Source organism: Theropithecus gelada, chromosome 4 (genome assembly GCF_003255815.1).
Source record: "Theropithecus gelada isolate Dixy chromosome 4, Tgel_1.0, whole genome shotgun sequence".
Classification (NCBI taxonomy): domain Eukaryota; kingdom Metazoa; phylum Chordata; class Mammalia; order Primates; family Cercopithecidae; genus Theropithecus; species Theropithecus gelada.
In genome coordinates, this window is record NC_037671.1 from 28444048 (window position 1) to 28470372 (window position 26325).

At 39.5% G+C, this 26325-nt stretch overlaps 2 protein-coding genes and 1 pseudogene across 4 annotated transcripts in view; 2 read left to right on the top strand and 1 right to left on the bottom strand.

The window, feature by feature from the left end:
* The window catches only part of LOC112622349 (cytidine monophosphate-N-acetylneuraminic acid hydroxylase), a 354146-nt gene that overhangs the window by 326313 nt on the left and 1508 nt on the right, over positions 1–26325 (bottom strand). The gene's annotated exons all lie outside the window — the stretch shown is intronic.
* Positions 1–26325, top strand: part of CARMIL1 (capping protein regulator and myosin 1 linker 1) — a 343848-nt gene that overhangs the window by 145826 nt on the left and 171697 nt on the right. For all 3 annotated transcript variants that reach the window (XM_025381879.1, XM_025381880.1, XM_025381881.1), the window contains exons 4-8: positions 3831–3890; positions 13325–13446; positions 25383–25480; positions 25824–25894; positions 26112–26185. In XM_025381879.1, the coding sequence (XP_025237664.1) occupies positions 3831–3890; positions 13325–13446; positions 25383–25480; positions 25824–25894; positions 26112–26185 (425 nt within the window). The remainder of the gene's footprint in view (positions 1–3830; positions 3891–13324; positions 13447–25382; positions 25481–25823; positions 25895–26111; positions 26186–26325) is intronic.
* Positions 13121–13242, top strand: LOC112624015 (annotated as a pseudogene).

Below are 26325 nucleotides of genomic sequence, written 5' to 3' on the forward strand. Positions count from 1 at the left end.
GACTTTAATTAGACATTATCCCACTGGTAAGAAATTAATTACAGAAGGAAATTTTATGGGCTTAGGAAAATATTCAAGCACCCTATTGAATAGAAGACCCCTAAATAATATGCATACCCTAACACGCTGTGACACAGTGGAAGTGTGTTACCTCTTGTGAAGTCACCTGCCTGCCTTCTGCTGGATGACTTTATTCTGCTGCCTCCTTGCTCTGCCCCTGAGGAAAGGCTTGGCTCCGTCCTGTGATATATATAATGTTTCAGAGCCAGCCCCTGGCCAGGGTAGTTTGAACATTGGTTCTGATTTCTGATATTGTTAACATCACAAATAAAGAAAGGCAGATTTTCTTCCAAAGTGATCTGCCTGCAGCTTTGCAGCTTTCCCCCTTAGAGAAGGCTGGTTTTAACGTGCCACCTTACGTCTTGACTGAGAAGTAAAACCAATGTCAACAATAATAATTTTCTGGAGAAATAATTATATTTAGAACATTAGTGTAAAGCATTGACTATGACATATATGTCTTCTCTTTGGGAGCTGATTAATTAAACATGCTTTCTCTTGTCATTTTATTGTGAAATATACAACATGTATAGTCAAACGCACAAAACAGAGATGTACATCTCAGTAATTAACTACAAAGCAAATACTTCTGCAGTCACACCCAGATAAGGAAATAGAACTGTCCTGTCATCCCAGAAGGCCCTAACTTTTCTTTCAGGGGGTGGGTAATTATGAGATCAAAGAAGGGTTTGCAGAGAGGGCGGGTTGAAAAATCACCCATCAGCCAGGCAAATAAGGGGTTTTATACTGATCAAAAGGCTTAGCAGTTTGGAAGACCACAGTGCATTTGGGGAGTTGGAGTGCGGGCTGAGGGTTGTGGAGGAGGCAGTGGTGGGAGGGAAACAGCTCAGCAAGGCAGTCAGGGTTGAGGCCTGGCTGAGGGGCTGAAGCGTGGACTGCTGCCTGGGGAAGAGCGGGAGTTACTGAAGACAGCCTCTTTATCATATTTAGATCTGCTCTGTTGCTTGTGGGATGGGCACTGTCTTGCCAGGGTGTGGGTGTGAGGTGAGCAAGAGATTGGTGGAAAGGCTATTGACAATCTGGGTTAAGTTTTTCCTCTTATCTAATAATTCATTAATTTCTGTGGTGATATTTAATGAGTATAATTTCTAACTGAAAAATGTCCTCAAGTCTTCATGCAGCCTACGTCTGCCTCAGCTTCTTCTTAACTAGTCTTCCTGCTTCTTCCTGCCCATAAATCTAATCCAGTGACATTGTTTAAATTGTCTTTGGGTGGGTTGAAGTGGAGTGGATGATGGGTTGTGGGGACTAGGAGCAAAGGCCTAATAAAAATAGCCATAGGTGAGATAAGAGAATGATTTGAACCTTTCCGTGACGTCTTTCAGTATGTTTTAGAGACTTCCCTCCCCACTATTAATAATAACCCGGGACTTCGACTAATCACAGACTCAGCCAGTCATCCTTATTGATTACTAATACTGCAGGATCTGCTCCTTTTAGTTTCTTCCTTGTCCTAGTTCTTTTAACACCTCAATGCCTTTGCAAATTCGTTTTCCTCTGCCTGAATTTCCCTCTGCACTCCATGTTTGCTTGAGGAACTTGAAGTCATTCTTCAGGGCTTAGATGAAATGTCACCACTCTTTCCTGCCTCCCCAGCGCTTTGTTATTCTACTCCAGGGAAAGCACTCAGGTACAGTAGAAGCATCTTAGTTGACCTCCAACTAATCTTGCTGAGCCAAATTGACCAAAGGTGGCCATTCCTATCCCTGATGATGCTGACTGATGCTGGCTGCATTTTCATAGCTGTTAGCATGTAAGAGAGGGTACGTGCTCACACCTATTCACACCTGCTCCCTTCCACTGAATGAGATGCTCATTGAGGGTCATGGGTTTATTCCTAAAGCAGTTATAATAGCAAATGTTTTTAGTGAAACATTTTAGTGAAAGATATTTTATGTAGCAATGAAATATGAGTGCAAAAGAAGAATATCTATGACATTGAATATTGATAAAAATGAATTACTTAAATTGCTGTTTTAAAGACTAGACAACTTTATAGTTGGGGGAGGGGTGGTGAGGAGCATAATAATTGAGAAAATGTCTGCCGTCATACTGCTTTGCAAGTATTTTGCAGTTCTGCATTTTTAAAGAGACTTACATTGGAAGCTGGAAGCCATGCTTGTGAGTATGGCTTATGCAGAAAGGCCACTGGAGGGCCAGCCAGTGGGCTTAACTCAAAGAAAAACTTTGGCGCAATATTAAAGGATAGTGAATGAATATTTATTCATAAACTTTAAATTAAAATAAGGAAGGTATGTATACTTTTTAGAAAATAATTCCCTGCTTTAAATGACTTCAAAACCAAATTATGTATAAATCTTGATAATCATAGGTAAGAAAACTTCTACTCTAATTTAATGCTTTTAAATGTGTGCCTTAAATGCTGCATTTAACTCTTGGAGGACAAAACAAATGTCTCAATCCTCTTTGTATTTCCAATACTGGCACACAGTAGGCTTTTCCTAAGTGTTTGTCAGTTGACGAAGTGAATAATGAATGAGCGAGTTCTCTTTATACTTCCAGAGCTCATCAGTATACTTTGTGATGTTTAACTGGAGATTCAGGGGTTTTCTGCCCAGTATTTACTTCCCTCCCCACTATTAATAATAACTTCATCAGTATACTTTGAGATGTTTAACTGGAGATTCAGGGTTTTTCTGCTCTAAAATTTATTCTACCAATGTATCATGGTACAACATAGCACCAGGGAGCAGAACTAAATCCCTTGTGGATTTGGTTCTGGATGTGTTCTTTTATCATTATATTTCTAGGTTTAATGTGGGAGGGTAAAATAAATTGATTCAACTTGGTCCCCCGCTGTCTCTAGCTCCATGCTCTGTGATTATTTGCTGAAATGGGAAAAACTGGGAAGAAAAATTAGTGGCTCTTTATCAGGAAAAACAGGTAAAGAGTGAAAGACTGGGGATATTTTAAAGAAAAAAAAAAAAACGCTGCTGATTACAGGAGAAGAGAGGGGCACTTGTTAAAATAGAAAGGATACAAATAATCATTTGTTCACATGCAGAGAGAGAGGACTTTTGTTTAACTCTGTGCATTTCATTTAAGCACAACTTAAAATTCCTGAATATTGTATTTGTGTAAATACGGATTTAATTTGGGTAAACATAGATTTATTTCTCTAAATCCATTCAAACTGTGAATTTTTATGGAAGACAGTAGAAGGATGGCTGACTCTGATAAGTGGTCAGAGTGTAACAAATAGCTAAAGGTTTAGAAAGAAGGGAAAACCAACATTGACTTTATCCTGATAGGACTTTCTGAAGCAAAATTTTGAAGTGAAAAAGGGAAAAAAGTGTTTAGATGGTTCCTTCCATACATTCATTTTTCAATGAATAAATAGTGTATAAGTGCAAAAACTTATTAGGTTTGTGCAGAAGTAATTGTGTTTTTTGCTATTACTTTTAATGGCAAAAACTGTGATTGCTTTTACACCAACTTCTACTATTGTGTTTGTCTCTGGATAAAGTTTTAAAAGTTGGGCATGCAGCTTCCTTTCTTTTCTTTTCTTTTTTAGTAGTGTAAGTAATACTTTTTCTGAAATTTGATAAATCATGTTTCTGTCTTGTTGAATGAATGGAGATATTAAACCAGCCCGCCTTCAGAAGCTGCCCGATGTCTTATTTGCTCTTGGACTGTTTCTAGTTGTAGGATTTGTTTTTTACCTTGAATTTTATGTTTTAAAACCCTCATTACAGGTCTTTTCTTTCCTCCTTTCCCCTCAATTGCAGCTTGAGTTAACCTTCAGCTACTTGGAGATTCATGGCGTCATCTGCAGCAAGTCAGCTCAGGTGAGTGTCAAAAACAGATCACTGCAAGGTCATCTTTCTTGAATTCCTGAAACCCTAAAATATTCCTTGAGACAATGTGGATAAACAAGGTTAGGGAAGATTAAATTTTCAAAATGAGAGACTAAACACTGGCTGTGTGGACAGGAGTTGGAAATTCATTCTGATAAGGGAAACACATTCTCCATAACTCAGTTTGTGAAGAACTAATTAGCTCTTATAACTGGCAATGTAAACGTGAGAGTACTGTTCCTTATAGAGTTTGTACAACATGCTTTGACACTAAAATTTCATAGCAATTACATAGTACTATATAAGGTTTTAGTGGGAATATAGTGATAATTTTTTGGAGTTAATAAAATGCAGATTTTAAAAAGTAGCTTTATTGGGCTATAACTAACTGCGGTAAACCAAAGTGTACAATTTGATAAGTGTTGACATATGTATGACTCTCTCGGCCCTCTTCCCCATCTGCAGTCAATCTGCAGGTATCTACTTTTGATTCCTGTAGAGTAGTTTGCATTTTAAAAATTTTATATGAATGATGTCATACAATGTATACTCCTTCCTGTCTACCTTCTTTCAGTCAGTTTAATTATTATTATTTTAATTTTTTATTTTATTTTTAGTTCTGGGGTACATGTGCAGGGTATGCCAGTTTGTTACACAGGTAAATGTGTGCCAAGGTTTGCTGCACCTATCCACCCATCACCTAAGTATTAAGCCCAGCACGCATTAGCTATCTTTCCTAATATTCTCCCTCCCCCAACCTCAGTTTAATTATTTTGAGATTGATTTATTTTGTCGCATGTCTCAATAGTTTATTCTTGTCATTGCTGAGTAGTGTTTAATTGTGTGGCTGTATTACGGTTCGTTTATCCATTCACCCGATGAGAGGGACATTTGTATTGTTTCCCATTTTGGCTGTGTTGAATAAAGCTGCTATGAATATTTAAGTACAAGTTTTTGATTGGACATGTACTTTCATTTCCCATGTGTAATTACCTAGGGGTAGAATGGCTGAATCATATGATAGCTGTATGTTTAACCTTTTAAGAAACTGTCACACTTTTCCACAGTGGTTGTACCATTTTACATTGTCAACAGCAGCATATGAGAGTTCTAGTTCCTCCACATCCTCCCCAACACTGGTATAGTCAGTCTTTTTAATGTTAGCCATTCAACAGGTATGTAGTGCTTTTTCATTGTGGTTTTAATTTGCATTTCCCTAGTGACAGAACATGTTGAGTATCTTTTTATCTGTTTAATTGCCATCATGTATTTCCTTCTGCCATTACAAAAATTGGGCTGTTTGTTTTCTTATTGAGTTTTGAGAGTTTTAAAAAAAACACATTCTGGATACAAAGCCTTTATCAGATATCTTCTCTCAGTCTGTGGCTTGTCTTTTCATTCCCTTAACAGTGTCTTTCAAAGAGGAGAATTTTTTTTTTTTTTTTTTTTTTGAGATGGAATCACTTGTTCTGTCGCCCAGGCTGGAGTGCAGTGGTGCCGTGGCGGGACCTCAGCTCAGGGCAAGCTCCGCCTCCCGGGTTCACGCCATTCTCCTGCCTCAGCCTCCTGAATAGCTGAGACTACAGACGCCCGCCAACATGCCTAGCTAATTTTTTGTATTTTTAGTACAGACGGGGTTTCACTGTGTTAGCCAGGATGGTCTCGATCTCCTGACCTCGTGATCCACCCGTCTCAGCCTCCCAAAGTGCTGGGATGACAGGCGTGAGCCACTACGCCTGGCCAAAGAATAGAAGATTCAAATGTTGATGAAGTTCAATTTATCAATATTTTCTTTTACGGATTGTGCTTTTAGTATCATATTGAATAAATCTTTTCTTAACTCAGGGTCACAGCATGTTCTGTATCTTGCAGAAGTTTTACAGCTTTCGGTTACACATGTAGGCCTATGATCCCTTTGGAAGTAATTTTTGAATATAAAGCTATGTATAGATCAAAATTTTTTTTAGTTTGTCTTTTTTTTCTCGTATTTATATTATATTCACTTGTTCCAGTAACATTTGTTTGAAAGACTATTGTTTCCTCACTGAGCTTGTTTTCACCTTTGTTGAAATTCTGTAGTCCGTTTAAGTGTGAATCTGTTTCTGCACTCTTTGAATCCCGTCTCTTTGCTACTATCTTCATGCCACTCTTGTACTCTATTATTGTGGCTTGTTTACAACAAAGTTTGAAATCAGAGAGTGTTATTCCTCCAACGTTTTTCTTCTTTTTCAAAATTGTTTCAGTGATTCTAGGTCCTTTGCAATTCCATGTGAATTTTAGAAACATCTCCGTTTCTATAAAAAGCTGGCTGGAATTTTGGCTGATGTTACAATGAATTTTTAAATGACTTTGGGGGAAGAACTGATGTAATGTACAGTCTTCTGACCTAAGAAAACTATATATTTCTCCATTTGTTTAGGTCTTTTTCAGTTTTTCCTGAGTGTATTTTGTTGTAGCTTTCAGTGTACAGGTCTTACACATCTCTAAATTCATTCCTAAGTGTTTAATATTTTTTGATGCTGCTATAAATTGTGTTATTTTTTAAATTTCAGTTGTCCCTTGCTGGTATTAGAAATATAGTTGATTTTTGCATGTTGACCGTATATCCTGCTATCTTGCTTTACTCGTGTATTAGTTCTAGTAGCTTTTAAAAATAGATTTCATCAGTATTTACAAAAATGTCATTTGTGAATATGGATGGGTACCTTTTATTTTTAACATGGGTGTCTTTTATTTCTTTGTCTAGTCTTACTGCTGTTGGGAGATATTCCTCTATTGGTGTCATACTCCTACATATTTTGCTGAGTATGCCAGGAATTTAGTGCCATGACTACTCTTTGCCCAGGCTATTTCTCAGGGTTGATTGCAGTGAGCATCCTTGTGGGATGGTGGAATAGTTCTCTGTTGAACAAAGAACAGGCTTGCTTACTTCTTACTATGAAAACAGTAGATTTCCAATGTCCAAGGGTTCCTTTCTTGTAAGCAGCCTACTGTGTGTGCAGGCATCCATCTGAATCCCTTCATGTCACCATGTGGGACTTTGAGGGCAGGGGAATCTATCCAAATGTGGTGCACATGCCTTTTGTTGTGCCATTAATCATAAAATCCTATGTCTCTGACCCAGGTGTCTCCTGTCTTCGGCAGCATCAATGAAACAGTAATAGGCTAACTTACTGGCTTACAAGTAGGATAAAATCTCAGACCTTGACAATTGTTCTGGTACCTATAAGACAGTGCTGAATGGCAGTGGCAAGATCAGACCTTCTTGGCCTTTTTCCTCATCTTTGAGGGAAAGTATTTATTCTTTCACCATTAAGTGTGATGTTAGCTGTAGGTTTTTAAAATAGATGCCCTTTATCTGTTTTAAGAAGTTTCTTTCTATTTTTAGTTTGCTGAGAGTTTTAATCAGGAATTAGTGTTGGATTTTGGCAAATGTTTTTTGTCTATTGAGATAATTGTGTGGTTTTCTTTCTTTTTTTAAGCTTCCTAAAATGGTGAATTATATTGATTTTTTTTTAATATCAAATATTTTATTCCTAGGGTAAGTCTCATTTGGCCATGATGTATTATTATTATATATATTTTTGAGATGGAGTCTCGCTCTGTCACCAGGCTGGAGTGCAGTGGCACAAGCTTGGTTCACTGCAACCTCTGCCTCCTGGGTTCAAATGATTCTCCTGCCTCAGCCTCCTGAGTAGCTGGGACTGCAGGTGCGCGTCACCAAGCCCAGCTGATTTTTGTATTTTTAGTAGATACAGGGTTTCACCACGTTGGCCAGGATGGTCTCAATCTCCTGACCTTGTGATTCGCCCACCTCGGCCTCCCAAACTGCTGGGATTACAGGCGTGAGTCACGATATATTATTCCTTTTATATATTGTTGAATTCCAAGTGTTAAAATTTTGTGAATAGTGTTTTGCATCGATGTTTGTGGGAGTGATTGGTTTGTCATTTTTTTTTTTTTTTTTAAACATTTTTGACTGGCTTCTCTATTAGAGAATCATGGATTTATAGAATGATTCTACATATTTCTTCTCTATACAGGAGGAAGTAATTCCTCCTCTTAAATTTTTTCTGTTGAGGTGGTAGGTGGTATTAATTTTTGTCTTAAATGTTTGGTTGAATTTACTGGTGAAGTTATTTGGGCCTTGAGTTTTCTCTTTGAGAAGGTTTTTTTTTTTTTTTTTGGTGAGACAGGGTCTCACTCTGTTGCTCAGGCAGGAGCCGCAGGGGTGCAATCTCGGCTCATGGCAACCTTGGCTTCTTGTGTCCAAGCCATCTTCCCACCTCGTCCTCCCAAGTAGGGACTACAGGCATGCACCACCATGCCCGACTCATTTGTGTATTTTTTTCTAGAGACAGGGTTTCTCTGCATTGCCCAGGCTCGACTCAAACTTCCGAGCTCAAGCGATCAACCCCCCTTAGCCTCCCAGAGTACTGGGATTACAGGCATGAGCCGCTGTGCCTGACCAGGGAAGGTTTTAAACTGCAAATTCTATTAATATTCCTTAATGATATAGATCCATTTGTATTTCTCTTGTTGAATGAGCTTTGGTAGTTTGTGTCTTTTAAGAAATTTGTTTATTTTATGTAAGTTGTTGAATTTATTGAAATAAAGTTGTTAACAATACCCACTTGTTATACTTCTAATACCTGTATAACAAGTATAACAGTATTGGGAATATCATTCCCAATACTGGTAATTTGGTTATCTCTATCTCTTTCCATTTCAGTCAGGTTAGAGGTCTACCAAATTTTTTGATCTTTTCAAACAACTTTCTTTTTGGTTCCATTGGTTTTCTTTATTGATTTCATTGATTTTTTATTTCCTATTTCATTGACTTTTGCTCTGATCTTTATTCTTTCCTTCTACTGTTTGTTTTAGCTTTTAAAACTACAGTGTGTGTGTGTGTGTGTGTGTGTGGAGTTTGTTGGTAATGTTCTTTAAAATTGTCAAAATCGTCACTGTGTTTTTTGAGATTTCATACAAACTTTTGGGACTTTTCCACAGTTCATCTTAAAGCAATGTTTTATCTTACGTGTTTATCATTTTCCAGAAACTGGAGTTTGAAAGAAAAATCACAGCAACATATGTTTGCCCAAATGGTCAAACATATGCAGGAGTGAATGATCACTCATGAATGATGACATAATGACATAACCAGGGTCTTCTTGCTAGTCTTAATTCAGGAATGTTTATGTTTATGATTTGAGGGCTGGGATGGGAGCAGAAGGGCATTAGCGAAATGTTAATGCCAAGGTTATGTTCAAAATATGATTTCACTGTGCTATTTAATTATGAGAAAGGGTGTTGATGCAGCAAGACTAATTTTCCCATGTGGCTGCCAAAATTGGTCTTACCACACTTGTAGTCTTGCCCCTTTCAATATGCCTACCACTCCGAGGAACTGTGTATAAAGCCGTCTGTCTCAGCCCCTGTCAGTATCAATACCAAAAGAACAGATTTACAACAGTGCTTCAATTTAACTTTGTCCCACACTATGGACCTTTGAGATGAAATTATAGTGGATATTGGCACTGCTTCTGTAAATGGCCTAGCAGTTCAGAGACTGGCAATACCAGTAACCTAATGGTATTCAAAATTTGCTGTGTTTTGGAATTGCCTGAGATTATTTTTAAAAATATACTTTCAGCAGTACCCTTCTCTCTGTCACATCACACTTCCTCATCCTCCTCATACACACACAGCATATACATAGGACAGTTAACGATAACATACGTCTGCGGTGGACTTTTTTTTTTTTTTTTTTTTGAACAAGTGTACCATTTGATTCTGTTGCATTCCAAAGGTTAAGAACCAGTGACCTGTGTAACCACTGGTTCCTTGAAGTCTCTAGTTTTAATTTTCTTTTACATAAAATCATAAGGATGGGAGTGTCTACCAGTGGCACTCAGAATCTAGCCTTGATTGGGAATTCTTTTATAATGTTCTCTGGGCTTTATTTTTTTCTCCTTGCTATTTTTTATTATCATTTAATTATAGTTCGTCAACTCGGATAAAATTCCTGAGACTTACCCACTGCATTGTGTGTAAGAGTGAGTGATTGCTCTATAGAGTTAGTGAAATGTGACTTTTACTGTTGGTATTTTCCCCTTTCTTCAGAAATGTGGGAAACCTTTATCTTATTTTACAAGTCTCTATGCCACATTATTTTCTGGTGCTCGACTTCTGTTGCCTTCATGGTATTTAAGTTGAGGCCAACAGTTATATAGTTTTGTAGTTATACAATTTTTGGACCCTTATTTTGTACAACTGAATACCTGCTATGATTTTTTTTTTTAAATTATAGGGTTAATTGTTTGCTATGTCACAGAATGATATTGATAAGCCACCCACCACCCATGGGTATTTCTTTTTTCTTTTTTTTCTCTCTCTCTCTCTTTTTTTTTTTTTTTAGACGGAGTCTCGCTCTGTTGCCCAGGCAGGAGTGCAGTGACATGATCTCAGCTCACTGCAAACTCCGCCTCCTGGGTTCACCCCATTCTTCTCCTCAGCCTCCGAGTCGCTGGGACGATGGGCACCAGCTGCCACGCCCGGCTAATTTTTTGTATTTTTGGTAGGGACGGGGTTTCACCGTGTTAGCTAGGATGGTATCGATCTCCTGACCTCATGATCCACCCGCCTCAGCCTCCCAAAGTGCTGGGATTACAGGCGTGAGCCACTGCGCCAGGCCCCCTCATGGGTATTTCTGATAGAGGAGAGAAAAACAACTCACAGGTCTGTTAGCTGGGGATTAGTAAAACGTGCTGCCCTTAAAGTTTAATCAGGTTGCTCGACCTTAAAAAAGGCGGTAGAGTGGGGTGGGAAATTTGAATCATACATAAGTTACTATGGCTTATGTCTCTGATTATTATTTTAAATGTGTATTAGATATCATGGGTTATATCCTGCTAGGTGTCTAAGGAAAATGTGTTTCAAACATTCTGTTCCTCTCCAGCTGAAGTGGGAGGGAAAAGAGTATTTGATAGGAAACTCTTTTTTTCTTTTTTTGATGAGGTGACTTATTGTGTTGGTTTCACCGCCATCACTTTGTTGCAGTCTTTACATTATGCAAAGGTGGTGACATCTTACACAGGGTTCTGTGAGTGCTTGCTTGTAAGGTTGAATTGAAGGCCTCATTTCTTCCTCCACCTGTCACCTTTTTTCCTTCTCTGTCATTCTATTCAAGCCTGTGCAATTAAAGATGATTAGGTGTTAAGATTAAGTGGAATTAGAATAAGCTAATTACTAATTACTCGCACCCAAACTGTGAACTGAATAGATGCGCTAGATGTGAAGAATGTAAAAGTACCCCCTGTAGTGAAAAATATAATTACCCATGGTGGGAAGATTGGGGGTGGGGTGCAGAGCATAGACACAATGGCAAATCAAAAGTGTCTGGCTTTTAAAAACATGCGTATGCACAGATAATGTGCATATGAAAATTATGAGCCTAATTGCACTAAGTAGATTTAGTCTTACTTAAAACATCTTATAGACTACTGGGTTGTTTAGTCTCCAGGTACAATAATGCTTGGTGCCTTTTGCAAGAGGAATATCTCTTGAACCAGCTTTTAGAAGACAAATGGAGCCTTTGCCTAGAGAATTTTAAAGGCTTTGCCTTTCATTTCTTGAGGAAGGTGCTGAAAAATATGAATTTTAATTTTTTTTACGTTCAACTAACTAGCACAGAAGTGGTGTTTATTGAATACTTATTGACAGATTCTTCTGGAGGTATTTATGAAAAAGTGACATCTTAAACATTTACATTATTTATGTCCTTTGATCTCATCATTTTGACATACCTTGCATTACTTTTCCTTTTAACAGGCATATGTTGAAATACTTACATTATTATTATTTTCAGTTTGGGCTAATTTTAGGAAAATCTAAGGCAAAATCTAAAAACTGCATTGCACATTATAAACAGTGTTCTCCATCATATTTTTGTATAGATAAAGTAAGAACAGGAAGTAAATGTGTGAGGATATTTTGATAAGTGATAATCTAAGAGGATTGAATTTTATGGGAATTTTTTGTGGGGTGGGAAGATGGGGTTTTACTATGTTGCCTGGACTGGTCTTGAACTCCTAGGGTCAAGTGATCCTCCTGCCTCAGCCCCCTGAGTTTCTGGGATTACAGGCATGCACCACCACACCCAGCTTACATGAGTGTTTTTGAGATTAAATAAAATGGCATCTTTTTTTAAGTGGCTGAAGTTCTTCTTATTTGTAATGTGTACATCTTCAACCTCTTGCCCCTTTTGTGACCTGCCCTCCTTCTCACAAGTTAATTTATACTTATTTAGAGGACTAGCTGTCTCAGTCTCAACATTTTTTGACATGTATTTTGGACATCTCCAGCAATTAATTATAGGAATGAGTCTTAGCCTGACACTAAACCTAACACCAAACATTTTATTAACATGTTACCTTAATATTCCAAGTATCCCCTCTTCTTAGAAAGATCGAAACCTTTTTGTTTTTGTTTTTGTTTTTTTAAGGCAGGGTCTTGCTCTGTCATCAGGCTGGAGGACAGTGGCACGATCTTGGCTCACTGCAACCTCCACCTCCTGAGTTCAAGTGATTCTTGTGCCTCAGCCTCCTGAGTAGCTGGGACTATAGGCACGCATCACCACACCCAGCTAATTTTTTTTTTTTTTTTTTTAAGTAGAGACAGGATTTCACCATGTTGGCCAGGATGGTCTCGATCTCTTGACCTTGTGATCCACCTGCCTCAGCCTCCCAAAGTGCTGGGATGATAGGTGTGAGCTCACCACCACACCCTGCCGATCGAAACTTTTAAAAGCATTTCTCTTTTGCTCCCAAGAGCAAAAGGTTTTAACATTTTATTTAAGCATATTATAAGGTTTCTTGTTTTTAAAATGTGTGTGTGTGTGTTTTAAAGGTAGCTTTTAGATTGCCCATGGGTACTCACAGAAAGATATAGCCATACTTATACTGCATAGCAGGGATATAAAAAGTTTGCAATACTGCAGCTCAGGACAAAATCTTGGTAAAAGGAGAGTCATGTTTGAATGTGGGAATTCAGTCTCTATCATATGGGAGTCTATTTGAATCTGCCAGCTTGGCCCTTGGAAACACTTGCTTCAGTTTCTAGATGTTTCTGACAACACCTACACCCGCTACCCAAACACTTCTTTGAGTCTTAAATTAAGTGTGTCATTTTAAGGAAGTGCTTCTTGAAAAGCTAATGCTGTGATTCTTTTGTAGTTCATGAGCGTGATGGTTGGGTGTTCACGCACGTATGTGAGATGTGCTACCCTCGAACCTTGTTAAAAGAAAAAACAGCTAATATTGTATTAGTATATATCTGTGTGACTATGTAGTTTACAGTACTGAAAATAATTTAAAACGGAAGGAACTGGACTCATTCTTAAGAAGTGTCCCACCCGGTTCTTGCAGATGGTTGTGGAAACTGAGAAGTGCAACATTTCCATGAAGATGGCATCGCCCGAGGACGTGAGTGAGGTGCTGGCTCACATAGGCACCTGCCTGAGGAAGATATTTCCTGGCCTCTCTCCAGTGTGAGTTTCCCTGGGCAGGGTGAGGAGAGCAAATAACCTGTTCTTCCTCAAAACGGCAAATACAACAATGCTTTCTTTTTACCCCTTCACTTAGTTCCTCTCTCAGACTTTCTCTTCCTCTTAAACATTAAATATCAAAACCCTTGTGTTTTGGTCTGAGGATTTCTACAAGACTGTGTCTTATTCTTCAAAGAGCTTGAGTGATGAAGGGATTTGGCAATCCTTTAACTTCGCATAAGACTAAAACAGTAACCTTTTAATATAACTCCAGATTTACACGAGTGTGAATTTTACTCACAGCTTATTACCAGAGTGCCAGGGGCTGCATACTTTGTATAGTGGCACCAAGTATAATGTGGATGAAGAGAGAGAGGGCTTTATTTTCTTTGCTTTTTTATTTTCAGTAACAAGAAACCTAAAAAAATTGAATGTAAAAATCCCTTTTTTTCATTGTCCTCTTAGTGTTCTGAAATACCCATCAGGCGTATTAGTAAATTTTGTTCATCTATGCCCTCGTATTTTTTTTTTAAGCTTTTAAAGTCAGGATTATGGGCTTGGATACCTGAGTTTGTAGTTGTGGGGTGTGTGGGTTGCTGGGATGCGGGAATTAGATTGACTGAGGTGAAAGGCAGAGAGATGCTTATGTCTGAAAGCTCCCTAAAATAATAGTTATAGTCAAAATACCCTCCTGAAAGAAGAACAGGATTCACAGATGGCAGAGAATTTCCCTCCCATTGCTCTCCCAGAAGGCAGAAGTATATACAGGGAAGGGCTGGAGGCCCCTTGTAGACATGTGTAGCATGATAGCTGTGTTCCTTGCATGGTGGAGGTGGGAGGGGAATTTTGGGAACAGTTGCCCTTCATAGAACATGCTCCTCCTGCCATGCCTTGCCTGCAAGTTGAGGGACAAAGCAGCAGGAAAACCTAGACTTTTAGTCATTTAAACCTTATGGATGACTAAAAGTGGCTCAGTGGGGACAGACACTCCCTTTCAAGCTCTTTGGCCCTACTCAGTTCCCTTCACAGCCCTTCGCAGGGCTCTCTCTCTTCCCCACGTGGTGGGAGGTGAACGCACCAGAATGGAAGGCTGGCCCTGTGCTTGCTGGTTGTTCACCTTGGGCTCCTTCCTTCTTGAAGCTTAAGTCTTGTGGTTCTCTGATTATCAGGGTAGCTGGTTGCTGGGGGAGCTAAGTGTCCCTAGCCTCCATTTCAGTGGAGTGGAGAGGGTGAGCTGGGACTGCCCTCTGACTCCTGCTTGGCTAGAATTTCAGGTATGAGGTGTCTTCAAGGCAAGCTCTCCTGGTCTCTAATCACACACACGGGCAGTTCTGGAGAAGAAGTGTGGGCAGCAGTGGGTGGCAGGATGAGGTAAGAAGTGAATCCATGGTGGCAATGGGAATTGCCAAGAAGCAAAACTTTCTTAGGAATGGTTTCGACATCATCCTTAGAGCCAACAGAGAACTAGCTGGGGTAATCATGAGTTAAACTACATTTCAGTAATTTCCTTAAACTACATTTCAGTAATGTGACTTTGTACATGTGTTTCTTTATAATGTGCTCGCTTTCCTTCTAAATTAACACTGATGAAATAAAAAAAAATTGTTAAGCACCACCTTACTTGGCAAGAGCTTATAATACCCTGGACTTCAAAGACACTTCAGAACAATATTTAGAATCTCTATTTTCTTTAAAAGGCAGCCTTATTTGTTTAGTATTGTAGGATTTTCAGAGAAATTAACCATTTTTATTTTTAGTTTGGATTCTTCCATTTTTTTTTTCTTCCCAGAGAACATTGAGTAAGAATAGTATTTTCACTTATAGCTTCCATTTAACTTCTTGTTAAAATCTTCAGGCAAATATTAAACAAGTATTAATCACCTCTGTTTCTAGGAAGAAAGTTCCCATGTGTATGTTGATTTCTAAATCTAAGACCTCTACTGTACCCAGGTCTTCATCCCCACTTACCAGCCGCCTGTTGGGCATCTCCACAATGATAGCCCCAGGCACCTCACACTCACTATGTCCCATGCTGGACTCCTCACTTTCCCCCGTAAAAATTGCTTATATTCTGTATTTCTATCTCAATTAATGGCATTGTCATTCACATAGTCTCACAAGTTAAAAGCTGAGCCATGTTCATCTCATGGTCCTTACTGTCATATTCGATTGGTTGCTAAGCTTTTAAACAAATTATCTTAGTATCTCATAGTCTGGTTCTTTCTCCTTGTTTTCATTTCCACTTCCATAGTCACTTTCTTCCTTGCATCTCTCTAGTTAGTCTCCCTGCTTCTAGTTCTTCTCTTGCAAGTGATCCTTCATACTGTCATCAGAGTTATCTTTTTATAATTCAAACAGTATCTGTTCTTTGCCTAAGCTCTCAAATGGCTGGCTTTCCTGATAAAATGTAAATTGTATAGCCTGACACAGAACACCATGGTTTTCCTCTTCCTGAACACAGTCAGGCTCTTTCATATTTTCAGCGCCATTATCATAGCTCTAATCCTGACAAATTCCAAAAGATTTAACTCGGGTATCTTCTCATCTGTAAAGAGAGTCTTTATTCATGTTTCCAAAGAACTTTGGATCATTTCCTGCACTAGTACACATCATACTGTGTTGTAAATGCTTGTTCATACACTTAAATATTCCATGAGTATTATTGAGTTTCTACTATATGCTAGGCACAGTGCTAAGTGTTGAGGTCCAGCAGTGAACATGGTCCCTGCCCACATGGAACTTACATTTTAACTTGGGGGAGGGAAATACATAAATCAAGTAACAGTACCTTTGAGTAAGTGCTATGAGAGTAATAGATGGGACTAATATAAAGAATAAACTTCTGTCTCCAAAGGCCTCCCTGTGGCCATGATAACTTCAAAAGACCTAGTGGAAGAGAAAGTGCCTGCCCTATAAAAGGAGGGCAAAGAATATTATCTTCCCAGGGCTTTTGTTCATGCTATTTCTCCTGCTTAGAAAGGGGTTGGTATCTCTGAGGAACTGAAAGATATCCACTTTGGCTGGGGCATAATGAAGAACAAAGTTGGGAAGGAGTGAGGAATGATGCAAGAGGGGGCTAGCACTAGCGCTGGTGATATAGGCGGAGTTGATGTAGAGCCTTGTGGGAAAGAGGTTGGGATTTAGGAGTATTTTCCTGGGAAGCCACTGTAACATTTTAGGGGTAGGAGATGAATCTTTAGATAGTTTATGAAGATCTTTTGTTTGTTTGTTTTCTGCTAAAGAGAATAGACTGGTGGTGGGGCAAGAGTAGAAGTAGAAAGCTAATTTGGACACTTGTAGTAATCTAGGCAAGAGATGACTGTGGCCAGGAGAAAGGTAGCAGCATTAGGGATTAAGATAGAGAGAATAGATGTAAGCTTTATTTTAGATGCAGGAGTTGCTGATGGATTAGGTAAGTGTGGGTAAGGGCAATGAGGAAAGAAAGAGAAGAAAAACAAGGATGGCTTCTCAGATTCTGGTTTAATAACTGAGTGACCAATATGACAGCGAGACAGAGAAGGCCTGGGGTAGGTGGGGGACAAGTTTTTTCTGGGGGGTAGGATCCATAGCCATTCTGTTTTAGGCATGTGGAATTTGTGATCTATTTGTGTAGGACCTACAAGACCTCCATAGACCTCTCCTTTAAGCTCCACCTAGGTGAGGCTATAAGGTAGGCAAATATGTGAGGTTGGGGCTTGGAGGAGAGGTCTGGAGATGGAGCAAAGGTGAGTGCCATGAGTACAAGATGGTCTTTACTGCATGGCTGTTGATTACATCACGTGGAGAAAGATGTGCAGATGAGGCATACTTGGAATGAGCTCAACATTTAGAGGTCAGGTAAACTAGGAAGAGCCACAAATGGAGTTGGGTAAGGACTGGCTGTCAAGGTAGGAAGAAGACCAGTGAAAAACCAGGGCCTGGGAAGGAGTGGTGGCTCTGCAGAATGATGCTGGGGCTGAACAAACTGCAGGCAGAGAGGTGTCCAGTGGGTTGGTGACATGGATAACACAGGCACCTTGATGAGAGCAGGTCTAGGGGTCTGGCTGGGAGGGGCAGACTGCTGTGGTTGAAGGATGAACTCAGAAGTGAGAAAGTGGATGTGGCATGTATGGACAACTTCATAGAGAAGATCAGCTATCAAGGGGAACTGACAAATTGGATGTAGCTAGTGCACTCTGAGGGATTACAGGGGATTTCTGTTTGTGTTTAAAATGGGAGATAAAAGCATATGCTTAAACCATATGGCTGTAATGAGGGGAATGATCAGTAGAAAGAGAGATTTGTTGCTGGAGACTGCCCTAATAAATAAATCAGCAATATCCTTGAGAAAGTGAGAGGCACGGTACAAAACACACCTGTTTTTCCTTCTAGGCTGGGAGCTGCTTAAACAAAGACCATGTTTTTATTAATCTTAAATCCCTAGTTCTTGGCACATAGTAGGTACTGACTGAGGTTTTGGATGAGCACATACACTTCACACTTACTCTGTGCCCAGTACCTTGTTGGATGATGTTCCACGGGGCATAGAGAAGTCAGAAGACAGTGGCCCTGCCTTCAAACCATGAACTCATTAGCTGAGGTAACCTGAAGCAGATGAGACAGGAGATGATTGGGTGTAAGTGGGAGATGAATGAGCACAGGCTGACTTTGCAAAGGAGATTTACTGCAAATGGATGGAGAGAAATCAGAGTAGAGAGTAGGGAAAGGAAGGCAATTCACATGAAGAGACCAGTCGGAGAGAAGGTACAGATTATAATTTGGAAAATACCTTGGCAGAGAATTAAATTACCTAAATGTATTTGATTGGCATTCCTCTTTCCTACCCAACACACACAATTAGCTTGTCATCATAAGCCTAATATTTTGTGGTTTCTATGTTATACCTTTATCTTGAAGTTCCCTAGATTACATTACATGATTTTGGCAGGAGAAACATATAATTTTATTGGTTTTGGTTGTTGTGACTAGAGAGGGTGGAGAAATGGGTACCCAGTATGCCTTAAGTCCAAGCTATCAGTCAGGGGAATATTTGCTTTATATAAATAATGCACAATAGAACATGCAAAACAAAATATATTTCCAGTAATGTCATATATTCCACTCATGATAAACTGGAGAATATGAAACTATATTTAGAATCCTTAGACCTTGTATGACTCGTTTGTCCCATCAAATTTGTTTTCTGAGCCTGTCGTGGGGACCCTCATCTCCTTCCTTGCTTAGGGCACTTCTGGTGGTGATTGATGAACAGAAAAGGGCCTCATGAGGAGGTATTAGGAACCAGGTGAATCAGGGGGAGTTAGAGCCCGGAAGATTCTCAGTTTGGGTAATCAGTTATTGAATAGTCTACGAATGACTCTGTATAAATGAACCTATAACTCTAAAGATCTGAATTTCTGATTTTACCCATATATAATTCTGAAAATAACATCCATCATCCAAATCAAATGTATGAAAATATACAGCCTGGGCAACATAGTGAGATCTCATTTCTACTAAGAAATTTTAAAAACTAGCTGGGTGTGGTGGTGCATTCCTATAGTCCCAACTAATGGGAGGATCACTTGAGCCCAGGAGTTTGAACTTGCAGTGACCTGTGCTCACACCACTACACTCCAGCCTGGGTGACAGAATAAGACCCCATCTCAAAACACACAAACATATATATGTGTGTCTGTGTGTGTGTGTGTATGTATGTATGTATATGTTATCAGCTCTTATAGTCAAGAGAATGCAGGTTGGAAAAAAATGAAGGATTTAAATTAAAATTTGTAGTATTTACATGTCATATTTTCTCCCCATCTCCTGTCTCCAAATATATATTAGGATGTTTCTCTCTCCCTCTCTCCTTCCCTTCTAAGATGACATTTTCTCCTCATTAAATATGGAAAGTTTAATTCAAAATATAGAGAACATGTAAAGTATAAAGAAGAAAATGTAAGTTAAATTTAAAAATCACCCCAACTCAAATCACTGTTATCGTATGTTTTGTTAACATTCCAATCTTTGCTATAGATTGTCCTTGGAGGCCTCACCTCTCAGACAGTGACAGCCCTACAGGTTGAACTAGGGAAGGGTTTAGAGCCTCATTGTTGTCATCTGTTTTCTCAGGGTTGTCTGTGATGGCAGTTCTCTTCAGGAAGTTGTTCTGTGTTACAGCCTTCAGCTTTTCGACTGTCAAGAACCTTGACTGTTCTCCAAAACAAAGCTAGATTTTTTTTTTAGTATTAAATGATATTGTTAATACAGGTATGAGGTATGAAAATGTGAGGTTATTATGGAGAAAGCTGATGAAATAGGAGTTTATATATAAACAAGAGAAAGGTAGTTGCTGTGTTTTGGTAGTCTCTTCACTTTGCAAAGCAGTAGGTAGCCTTTTGTTGTGGTGTGGCTTGCAGCATTAAAGCATGTGCCATTCTGGAGACAGTTGCCATGTTGCGTAGGCTGAGCATTGGAATTGAATTTTAAATCAATTAGTGTAAGTACATTAAAATATAATTTTTTGTGTCAATAGTTTATCATGAGATTTGCATGGAGAGTTGGTGTGTTTGTTATCTAGTTTGCTATTTCTTGCTGCCACATATAACTATTTTCTGAGTCTTGTGCAAATCAAATGCATATAGTGCAAATGCTGAATCAGCACTAGTGCTGCCTGCTTGTGAGAGACATGTCTTGCTTATGTTTTGTTTTGGGATTTTGGTTTACCTTTTGTGGTACTTATTTGGACAACAAATCCTCTGTCTTTCTGTCTGTGTAACACTGTGTGTGTGTGTATGTGTGTGTGAGCTGGTGCCCGGTAACAAATACAGTGATGTGGCTCCTTGCTGTCATTTAACTACAGGCAGAAAGCAACTTCTGTAGAGTGGATTCTCCTCTCACTCATTATTTGTATGCACAGTGTCAGCATAGATAAGAAACAGTTCCCACCTTCTGGAAATTTAGTTCTTATAACTTTATATCTTATGGAAATGAATAAACTTGTTTCATGAGACTCCTTTAGCTCCTGAAATCTCAGTTAAAAAAGAAAAATGAGAACTGGAAAGAAGCGGAGCTACTTGAAAAGACCCCGCCGGACACGTTGGCAGGTTGGTTCGCACAGATGTCTGCCCTAGCGGCTGCCTCCCTTACTCTCTGATTGATTTCCCCTTAACCCTGAGTGTGAATGTCCACTGTTGTTTTTCAAGTAAAACGGAGGCTCTGGTTTCCAAATCTACCATCAAGATTAATTTATTTCTTTTGGTAATTGTAGACCGCCAGCTTCCTGTTTTTAATCCCACCAGCTTCCGGTCAAAGATTTTTGCCATATTTTCTTCCTGTGTTTGAGTAGCTAAACCCCCTATGTATCATCAAAAGAGCATAGTCTGCAGTTTTATGGAGACAAAGCAAGAATTTTAAAAGAGAAATGTGATCCTAGATGAAGTCAGACAGAACTCCAGCTTTCTGTGTCCAAGGTTTACCTAATTGAGTCGAATAATGGCTGAATCTACTTCTGACAGCCTTGCTGGTTTTCTGCATAACATCTGCTTCATTGTCTTGATGTAGACAGAATATAATGCCATTAAAATGCCAGATGATGGTTTTGAACCAAGATGAACCATTCCAAATTTCAAATTCTGTAATATCACTTTAATTATAATGTCTTCTCAAACATGGTTACCCCAAGTTATTAAAATAATGGTTCTTAATCACAGGTTCCTTTGGGTAAAATAGACAAAAATCATGCTACACTTGTAGATCTTGTGCATTTACATGGAATTTGAAGAAACTAATGACATCTGACATGAATTAGGTAAACAGGCATACCTTAGAGATACCACGGGTTTGGTTCCAGACCATTGCAGTAAAGGGAGTCAAGAACTTTTTGGTTTCTCAGTGCATATAAAAGTTATGTTTACTAAAGTATGCAGTAGCATTATGTCTAGAAGAATATATATACCTTAAAAATACTTTGTTGCTAAAAAATGCTAGCAGTCACCAAAGCCTTCAGTGAATTGTAATGTTTTTGCTGGAGAAGGTTTTGCTTGTGTCCATGCTGATAGCTGCTGTGACTATCAGGGTGGTGGTTGCTAAGGGTTGGGGTGGCTGTGGCAATTTGTTGTTGTTGTTGTTGTTTTTTGAGACGGAGTTTTGCTCTCATTGCTCAAGCTAGAGTGCAATGGCATGATCTCAGCTCAGTGCAACCTCTGCCTCCTGGGTTCAAGCTGTTCTCTGGCCTCAGCCTCCCAAATAGCTGGGATTACAGCCTGTCCTTTGAAGCTTTGAAGCCTGAGATTGACTTCTCCCTAGCTAAGAAAGTCCTAGATGACATCTTCTTCCAATAGGAGGCTCTTTCATCTACATTGAAAATCAGTTGTTTAGTGTAGCCATCTTTATCAATGATCTTAGCTATATCTTCTGGATAATTTACTTCAGCTTCTTCATTGGCACTTGCTCCTTCATCTTGTACTTTTATGTTGTGGAGACAACTTATTTCTTTAAACCTCATGAACCAGCCTTTGGTAGCTTCCAACTTCAGCTTCCTCCCCTCTCTCAGCCTTCATACGCTTTGGCATAGGGAATGTTTCATTCCAGACCACTAAAACTTTCTGCATCTCGGGAATAAAACTGTTTCACTTTCTCATCATTCACATGTTCATGGAAGTAGCGCTTTTAACTTCCTTAAATAACTTTTCCTTTGCATTTGCAATTTTGCTAATTTTTTGTCACAAAAGGCCTAACTTTCAGCCTGTCTCGGCTTCCCATGTGCCTTTCTCACTAAGCTTAATTGTTTCTAGCTTTTGATTTAAAGTGAAGAGATGTGTGACTCTTCCTTTCACTTGAACACTTAGAGGCCATTGCAGGGTTATTAACTGGCCTAAATTTCAATATTGTTGTGTCTCAAGTAATAGGGGGGCTTGGTGAAAGGGAGAGAGAGAGGAATGGTTGTCACTGGAGCAGTGAGATCACGCACACTTTTAAGTAGCTAAGTTCACTGTCTTATATGGGTGTGATTCATGGTCCCCCAAAACAGTTACAATAGTAACATCAAGGATCACTGATCACATCACCAAAACGGATATAATAATAATGAAAAAGTTCGAGATATTGTGAGAATTACCAGAATGTGGCACAGAGACAGGAAGTGAGCACATGCTGTTGGAAAGATGGCGCTGACAGATTCGCTTAATGCAAGGTTGCCACAAAACTTCAATTGGCAAAAAATGCAATACCCGTGAGGCACTCACAATACCTGTGAGTATAATACAATAAAATGAGGTATGTCGGAACCTGATTATGCCACAGTCATAAAACTTACAAAGAAGTAGGAGGAATATTTTCCATGCTGACAGAATGTTTGTACTTAAATGATTTGATACGTGTTTGAGGTTTTCTCCAGGAGTAGAACCCAACCAGGCAACCTCTCAGGCCCTAGCATATTTTATCTGGAATCCATCCATTCAATCAGAAAATGTAAATAACTGGGAACATTTTCTTCCAGTCTCTACAAGGTGATTGAAATTCGTAAGAATGACTGAGAGCATTGTATGTAGCAGAGTGCCTTGAAATCATTAAAGATGAAACTATATTCAGTATGAGTTAATATATTTATTTCACCACCTCTCACCCACGTCCTGTCATGGTTTTGGGTGACTGACACGCTGACACCCTTCCTCACAGCTCATGGCCCCTTTACCTCTACCCCACTTCCACTTGCTTTTGTGGCCACATGACCTCGTCATCTCCTGGAACAGCTTATTCCATGGTGAAAAAGCAGTTTAGCCCTCTGCGTCTGACTACAGCCTTTCACTTCCTCTCCCTTGGAAGTACCAGTATTTGGACTTTTTCAAGGCCTCCAGACTGGGGATGGCTTGGCTTTCTCTTCTTCTGCCACCCCTGTCCTGCCTTCCTGTTTGTTCTTAACTGCTCAGCCCACAACATCCATGACTTCATCTAGGCCTTATCAATATCCTCTGCTCCTTCTTTCCCCACTGTTTTTCTGACACATGCACCTGGAAATCCTGTATCCTGCAGCAAGCCAGCTGCGCACCTCTCCATATACATTTGGGCTGCTGAGGGCTGCAGGAGAAAATCCCACAGCTATTTAGCCCTGAACCACCAAGAATCCATGACCTTCACTCTCAGCTGGATTCTTAACAGTCCTGGAAAGTTCTGTTTTATTTCTCAAGCTATGTTTTCTATTTCTCAATTTTGCAGAAAATTGAGAGCAAATACCTACACAGGCAGATATTTGTTCACAGTGCCCATCTAATCATCATATACTCCTCTGTTTATAGTCTGCCATGGCTCCTCATTGCCCTGAGAATAAAATCTAAATCCTTTTATTTGACCTGCGAGGCTCACCATGGCCTGGGATTTTGCTTAGCTCCCCAGATTGTTCTGTTTACTCCTCTCCTTATTACACATCATTTGCCAACTATTTTGAACTAGATTGAGTTTCTGGTAAGCATGGGCTTTCTCATCTTTGGGGGTGTGCTGTTCCTTTATCTGAAACACTTTCCTGGCCCGTAGCTCACACCTCCTCTTGCCATGCTTCACCTGATTGTCCCTTTTTGCCCTCTTATGGGTCTTAGCAGAGAGATATCTTATACCAAAGAGCATTTCCAACTCCCTACGTCCAACCCCTTCTCCTCGCCAGGGAATAAGCTAAGTGCCCCTTCTTTGCCCGCGCTTCCACCCTGAACTTTCCTTGTGTTAGTTCTCTTCCACTAGTGCCTGGTTATTCGTCTGTTTCTCACAGTAGACTGCTAGCTTTGCGAGGGCAGGGGTAGCATCTGTGTTTAATCATGGTTGTATGCTTAGTACCTGGTTTTGGGTCTTGGCACTCTGTAGATCTTTCATAAAAAATTTTTGAGTGAATTAATGAATTTATAAACTATTCATCAAGCGATTACTCTGTGATAACTAACGATGGTATCAGTTAACATACATTGACATTACCACACACCAGGGATTCTTTTTTTTTTTTTTTGAGAGAGAGTCTCCCTCTGTCACCTAGGCTGGAGTGCAGTGGTGCAATCTAACTGCAGCCTCTACCTCCCATGCTCAAGCAGTCCTCCCACCTCAGCCTCCTGAGCGGCTGGGACACAGGCACATGCTACCACACCTGACTAATTGTTGTAGTTTTTGTATAGATGGTGTTTCGCCATGTTGCCCAGGCTGGCCTTGAATTCCTGGGCTCAAGTAATCACCTGCCTTGGCCCCCCAAAGTGCGGGGATTACAGGCTCAGCCCTGGGGGTGTTATTCTAATAACTTTATAGGTACTATTATTATTTTTTTCTCACAATAACTCTATGGGATAGCATCTCAGAAACTGACAAATTCAGAAATGTGTCAGTTCCTGAATAAGGAAACTTTGGCATGGTTGGCTGTACTTTTAACCACTACTCTGACTTGTCTCTGCATGTGTGGGCAAGAACTTTGTTAGGTTCTGAAGAGGAAGATGGGGGGTTGGGAGGAGCTGCACATGTTCTCTGCCCCAGAAGAATCATGGCCCAGGGGAAGAGATAGCAAAAGGAACAACTATTCCAGTATGACTTGATCAGTTTCTTGATGGACATCTGTGCAAGGCACTATAGAAAGACAGAAGAGATTTTTACTTTAACTAATTGAAAATTAGTAATTTATGTTTGGTATACATGTAATCTAGTAATTCATTAAGTGGAACACACTTTTCAAACTATTCTAACAAAATCTAACATTATAAAACTATAACATGGAGATATATTGCTAAATACCTTTCATCTACAAAGGAAAGTTATAGGGATTTATTGTTATGTTTTCTAGATTTCCAGCTCTCTAGTGCTCAAAAAATAAAATTATATTTACTGAAATTGAAGTGACACTCATCTTTGTTTAAAGAAAAGGAATGTGACAAAATTTATTTCTATGTGCAGTTGAAAAATGTGGTTTGTGAAATGTGTTGTTGTTGATCTTACAGGAGAATCATGAAAAAAGTCTCCATGGAGCCGCCTGAGCGCCTGGCTAGTCTCCAGGCTCTGTGGGACAGCCAGACCGTGGCTGAGCAGGGCCCCTGTGGTGAGCATGCATTTTCAAACTGAAATGTGAATAGCTGGATGGATATCCCCCTGCCAGGAAGTTAAGTCTATTCCTAGTGTGCTACTGTAAAGGTGCAATTAGTTTCAAGGTGTAATTAGCAGCGCACAGACTTTAGATTGGTGGACAAAAGTCCTATATTTAAGCTGTATTGCATCCTGCTATGTACTTACTATAGAACAGGGAGGAGAATCTTTGCTGTTTTCCCCCCTAAAAAGGAAAAGGATAATCAGTATTGTCAACATTGGCCATATTTAAGCTTTAAAATTTTAATTTAAAAATCATTTTGCCAAAGACCTGTCAGTGTTTTTGTTGTATGTTTCAGGTGGATTTTCTCAGATGTATGCCTGTGTTTGTGACTGGCTTGGATTTTCTTACAGGGAAGAAGTACAATGGGTAAGAATGTCTGTGTACGTGTGCGTGAGCACACACACTCCTGGAAAATATGGTAATATTTGACTGGCTTATTTTTCTTTTTTTCCCTTCATTTATTTTTCACTTAAAATCTTCATTTCTCAGATTACATAAAAACCTGACATTGTCATTGTCTAATTCTCACTGTCTCTCTTGCTTCCCTGGTCATCTGCATGGACTGATTACATGACTGAAATAGGATGTGGATACAATTTATCTTACCCAAGACACCAGGGAATTGAATTTACAAGATTTTAGTCATCTTGACCACAGGTAAGCTCGCTCCCTCTCTCCCTCCCTCCCTCCCTTCCTTCCCTCCCTCCCTCCCTCCCTCCCTCCCTTCCTTCCTCCCTTCCTTCCTTCTTTCCTTCCTTCCTTCCTTCCCTTTTCCTTTCCTTTCCTTTTTTCCCTCC